This window comes from Rhizopus microsporus, assembly GCF_002708625.1.
Source record: "Rhizopus microsporus ATCC 52813 unplaced genomic scaffold scaffold_25, whole genome shotgun sequence".
In the NCBI taxonomy this organism is placed as follows: Eukaryota; Fungi; Mucoromycota; class Mucoromycetes; order Mucorales; family Rhizopodaceae; genus Rhizopus; species Rhizopus microsporus.
Window position 1 is genome coordinate 148,152 of NW_019671940.1, and position 5,689 is coordinate 153,840.

The 5,689-nt window shown below is 36.9% G+C and overlaps 2 protein-coding genes across 2 annotated transcripts; one reads left to right on the top strand and one right to left on the bottom strand.

The window, feature by feature from the left end:
- Nucleotides 1-373: 373 nt before the first annotated feature.
- Nucleotides 374-1,908, bottom strand: RHIMIDRAFT_231157 (aspartyl proteinase). Its single transcript, XM_023607686.1, has 5 exons — nucleotides 1,821-1,908; nucleotides 1,548-1,737; nucleotides 1,278-1,496; nucleotides 578-1,229; nucleotides 374-524 (listed from the first exon to the last, which is right to left on the bottom strand). Exons 1-5 carry the CDS (start codon nucleotides 1,889-1,891, stop codon nucleotides 445-447), a joined length of 1,212 nt encoding a protein of 403 aa, XP_023461998.1. The 5' UTR covers nucleotides 1,892-1,908; the 3' UTR covers nucleotides 374-444.
- A 1,928-nt stretch (nucleotides 1,909-3,836) lies between these two features.
- Nucleotides 3,837-5,267, top strand: RHIMIDRAFT_269654 (uncharacterized protein). The gene is made up of 2 exons (XM_023612144.1): nucleotides 3,837-4,079; nucleotides 4,152-5,267. The coding sequence occupies exons 1-2, from the start codon at nucleotides 3,965-3,967 to the stop codon at nucleotides 5,141-5,143; spliced, it is 1,107 nt and encodes a 368-aa protein (XP_023461999.1). The 5' UTR covers nucleotides 3,837-3,964; the 3' UTR covers nucleotides 5,144-5,267.
- Nucleotides 5,268-5,689: the final 422 nt, after the last annotated feature.

The following is a 5,689-nucleotide window of genomic DNA, read 5'->3' on the forward strand; positions in this document are numbered from 1 at the left end:
CTCTTCCCGGCCCATAGTATCATGATCTTCGTCAAAAAAAAAAATGTGTATTAAATTAAATCAAGGAAAGTCGCATAGAAAAGCAAAGCTGCCCTTTGAGCTGTTTCCCCCCTCCCTCCTTTGGCGTTGGACTTACTGTGCATCATCCTGATGGTACGTGACGGCAGATGTAGCTTTTCTTCTTACTGTTCCCACGAAATTTTTTAGGCTTGAGATTTGTTCTTCATATAATGATAATAAAAAGGAAAAGGTACAATGATTTCTAGTTCATTGTCTTTTTTTTCCTGAAGATGTACGTAGCTCAACTTTTATCTCAAATGTTTTCACTTACACACGCGTATGCACGTGCACTATTGCAAACAAAAAAGTTCCCCTCAAATAAAAAATGACTATTCAGAGATGATAATGGAAGCTTTATTAGTCTACCTGAAATAAATTAAAATATTACTTTGCTTGTGCCAGTCCGACTCTGTGGTTTCCTAAATCATAAATACTATAAAACTTGCGAAGGAATACGTCACCCACTAAGAGTAGTCTTAGTACACTTTTGTTCAAGCAACATAAATAACTACTTTACCTATCCAAAGGGGCCCTGCAGGTGGAGGAATGTCCATACCCACAAAGCCAGAGATGCATTCCTCGTCAAGCTGTAGGATATAGTCTGTGCCTTGCAAACAAAATTCCTTTTCTGAAAACACAAAGCAGAACTCTGGAAGACTGGAAATGGTAGAACAGTCGACAGTATATTGTCCATAACCATCGAGTTTGCCACCGAGTTGAGAGTTAATGGTCTCTGCCACATATCTGGGAGCAACTAGAAGAGAAGTGCCGGTATCAATAGCTGCACCCATGGAAAATGTATTGAGGTATTGATCGTTGAATTTTATGTTTTGAAGCTCTATTTCCCAATAACCCTTTCTTGTCACGGGTGACCAGGTGATATCTCCTGTATATCGGTTTTCGTCTATTCCACCAAACACGAGCTCTCCTCCATTTGATTCACCTCCTTGCTCTACGTCATTCAACCAAAATGAAAATACTGGCTCATCGATCAGCCCTCGTTTAACCATGTTGTAAAAAGGTGGAATTGTTTTCTTCACAGAGATGGTGTCGTAACCAAGTCCAAAGATGCCGTCAAAATGCGCTAGGGCAAAGGTCAGCCCTGGCTCATTTGTAGATTCTGCAAATCCTTGATCTTCGATATCGATTTCTCCAACATGAAGGATATCCTAACTGTGCGTGTTAGACACAGTACACACAATGAAGTTGAACTTTACCTGACTGGTGAAGCCTTCTAATGATCCAGTACCATATCTGATTGCAAATTCTGTGCCATTTTTCTGGTATGAAGATGATTTTGATGAGGAATAGCGACGGTGCATGAGACAAGCCAAAGCTAAGCAGTGAGTGGATGGTACCCAGAGATTAGAAGATCCCGTATCGAATATGACTGTAAAGGTTTGAGCAGGAGTACCGATGCCGATCTCACCATAATACTACAAAAGAGATCAGAGATACATTCAAAGAAGGGAAGTGGGTGTATGTACTTGAGCGTTTAAATAATTTGAAAGAGGTACACCGTGTTCAACCGTGCCATCAGCCGCAGGGTCAAAGATTTTACTTTTAGTATCCTGGTATCGTTCTGTCTCAACATACTTTTGAAGCGCGACACTGTTAGAACTAATAAATCGCGCGTATTGTTCATTTGGAGACTCCTTTATTTTTTTGATAGGAACTCTAAAATATAAATATATTAAAATTCAGGGACTTTGTGTATCCTTGCATGTAACCATGACAACAATAAAAAGTTAAAACTTTACTTGAAGGTGATTGCATTAGAAACTGTAGTAAATGCTACTGTTATGGCAATAAAAGTAGTCAATACTTTCATTTAAACCAAGAAATGAGTTGAGTAAAGGAGAGAAAAAAGAGACATGGCTTCAGAAATGCTCTTAAGGGCTTTCGCGTTGCTCAAGTATGTTGACATCATTTTACCGTTTTAAGAAAACAACTATGCGATAGCCCCCCCTTATTGTCAAATATGTTTAAGAAACCAATAACACGGGAGAGTGCCTAACTCTAAGTATTTCAATTTCAATGGCTTCTCGTTCCTTCGTCAATTCCAGTCGACTCCAGATACATCCTTTTCAACAAATCTTGCTTCACTTGTGCAACCAGTGTGTTGCTTTTCTTTTAAATTCTGGTGCGAAGTTTCACTTAAAATGTTTTCTTGTTATTTTACTTTTACATAATCGCTTCTTTTCATAAAATATTATCGCACTTGCTGATGTGCTGCTTTCATTTTCAAGCAGTTGTTTCAGCAAATTACCATCAAAAGAATCCTTGGCGCTTAAATTTCTTGGTATTGAGAGGCACTGAAACGGGACTGGAGATGTATATGAGTTGCTGGGATGTCATTTCTGACTGTGTTGCAACGTTCCCCCTGAGCTGACTTTCAGATACTCTGTGATGAGATCAACGTCGTTTCTTTGTCCTTTTAACGTATTTCCTGGTTACAAGTCGATATTTTAATTTCAGCAATGTATCTCACACAAAGACGCAGCTCAGCAATGGGAGTGGCACCATGTAAATATGTGGCTGTGTATTGTTATGACGATTCATTCAGTTTAATGTGTAACTACAAAAAAAAAAAAGGGAAAGAGTGCCACATTTAGCCAAGACGTGTGGTCTATGACTACATCATGGTTCATTGAACGTGTTTCCATTTTTATAACAATGCTATTCGTAAAATCTATGTGTCTTTAGTAGAACCGAAGAATTTGATGTTGTCTTTTGTTTACATGTAGTAGAAGTACTTTTGCCATAAGACTAAATTCTCTGGGCCCTCCTTTTAAACCTATGTTCATTTGTCTCGAAACAGTTGAAGGATAAACATAGTTCTCTTAGTAATCAAGGGCAGAACATATTTGCCTAGAGTTCGATCTGGGGAAATTGAAATGACGCTTCATTAGCAGCTATTTATAAACAATATCTTATCATATTCGGACACTTGATCATTGACTTTAATGAAAGTATTTGTGAGAAACACAGCTGCTGATTGCATCAGTAATTTTGGATACTCTATATGATAGCATAAATTCATTATCAATATGCCAAGCATATTAAGTCAATCAGATCCATTTCTTTATTTGGTCATATAATTGTAGTAAAGCAGATCAATTAGTTGTTGAGTTGGTAATTTAGTTCATTTACATGTCTTTACCTAAAAGGAAAATGTAGTCTGTAATTAAACCTGGGATACACAATTAAAACCAAAAAATATACTCAATACTGAATGAACCAAGTATTGTCTAAATAACCTTTCCCTAATCTAATCACCATTACTCCAAGCACATTATATGTATGTTTGAAGAAAGATGCTATATTTATAAAAATCTTTTTGTATTTGTGGAGAATAAAGCTCGTATGGCCCATATCACTTATCGTCCCCTCTGTAACATAGCCATTTGCTGTTGTTTATTAAAAAAAAAAAAAACACAGATCTATTTTTGGAAATCGATGACAAAAAAGGAGAGTAAGCTGCGAGAAATTCCGTCAAATGAACTGACTGTCTGTAGGACAAAGACAATTGAAATTGACAACCTAGAGCCAGTTACCATAGTAACTGTGTTCAATTGAGCTGACCCACCCTATACATAGGGAATAAAAGTTGGACTTCATTTCGCTGTAAGGTGCCCATTTGTGACTCATTTACCACTGGTTTCACAAAAAGGTTTTTAAAGTGCTGCGGAACCTTTTTTCAAGTTTGTATATAATTGGGATGTGGTTTTACCGCTCACTTTTCCTTTTTTTCTTCTTCTCTTCTTTCTTTCCCTTATTTTTTCGCCTTGTGTGTTTCTCCAAAAGGATAATACACCCTTATACCCCACTTCTGTAGTTAATTCATTTTATCATTACAAGATATATTACATCCCGCTCATCTTTGCATCCAATCTCGAATACAATGTCTTCTCAGCATATTAGCATGAACGATATCCATCAACTCTTATTTGAAAACAAATTGGAAGATACCAAAAATGGTGATTTTGATTTTACTGAAGTCTGGGAAAACATTGACAGTGAGTATAATCAAGTTTCTGAATTTGTAGAAGCTTGTAAACTGATCGTTTCATCTAATCTTGCCGCTATAGCCTCTGCTTTAGCTTTAGGTGAACAACCCAATAGCTCAAAGATTGAGCAAACTCCATTATCAGCATTCATTGGTGACATTACCCCTGCCGCTGCTGCAGTCGCTGGCGTAGAAGAATCTCCCATGATGAACACACCCTATTTGGATTCTAATTTAAATACTCCCTTTACACCTGCAACTCTTTTTACTCCAAGTCTAAACCAGTTCCAAAACTCCCCATATTACTCACCCTACATCGAATCCTCCAACAACGTCTTCAATAATCCTTTTGCTGGTGTAGACTCTCAAGACATTCAAGTTGCCAAATATCTCAAAAACGACCTCTCTTGGAATAATAATGATCCATGTTCATCCGCATCCAAAACACCTTCCGTAAATAACACCGAATCATTTGACTCTCTAAATGATAAGCCCTCATTACTTTTAAATAACACAATGAACAACATTGAAAGCTCCTCTGACTTTCTCTTCCCTCCTCTTCCTTCTGAATCATCCACTTCAAACACACTAAACGAACAAGACGCATTACATCAAGATTTATTCAAATTGAGCGACGACCTCTTTGATTTTGATGACTCAATATTTAATATCACTGATGACCTTCATCATGAAGACAACTCCATTCCTTCCATCCCTATGCCTATGCCAACAAAGAAACGCAAATCTGAAGACAGAGATATGAAAAAAGCGAACAAACGCATCAAAGTGGACAAAAGCTGCGACCGTAAACACGAGTGTCCTATCTGTCATGCGACGTTCAACAGACGCTATAATCTCGGCACACATATCAAGACACATGATAAGAATAGACGAAAAGACTTTTCGTGCCATCTGTGCAACAAAACATTTGATCGTAAGCACGATTTATCAAGACATGTAGCCACAGTGCATAATGGCGAACGTGCCTATAGCTGTAATGAATGTACTTCGACTTTTAGCCGGAAAGATGCCATGGTTCGACATAAAGTGCAAAAGCATGGTTATCAGCCTTAAGACTTTCTTGCGCAGAAATAAATACCAAAAAAAAAAAAAAGCAGAAAAGATGTATCAAAATCTATGTAAACTATTTAATGTAAATATGAAATAAAGTCTTGGTTTATATTTATTATCATAATGATATTTTTTTTTTTTACTTTTTAATTATTGACACTCGAGTATCATAAAGTAGAGCACTGGTATTTCAATTTTGACCAATGTGGGTTTTGTATTATAAAATGGTAATAACCACACAGTAATAACATCAATTGGATCATTACGTTGCCTTAGCAAATAAGCTTTGCTAGGAAAAGCCAATGACGTCAGATACTCTTTACTTTCACCAATACGATCTGTATGCCAATCATTATGATGGCTATTTTTTAACACCTACTTTTGACCAGAATTTGTCAATGGGGCTAAAAAATGATGTAAATAAAGAGATGCTTATAGACACTTCCTTCTTTCTTGGTTCTTTATTGGATAGAGCAAAGTCTGTCATCTTTTTTATAATCTTTTCAAGGCGCTATCAGAACAAGTCAAAAAGAGCAAGATGACTCTTGA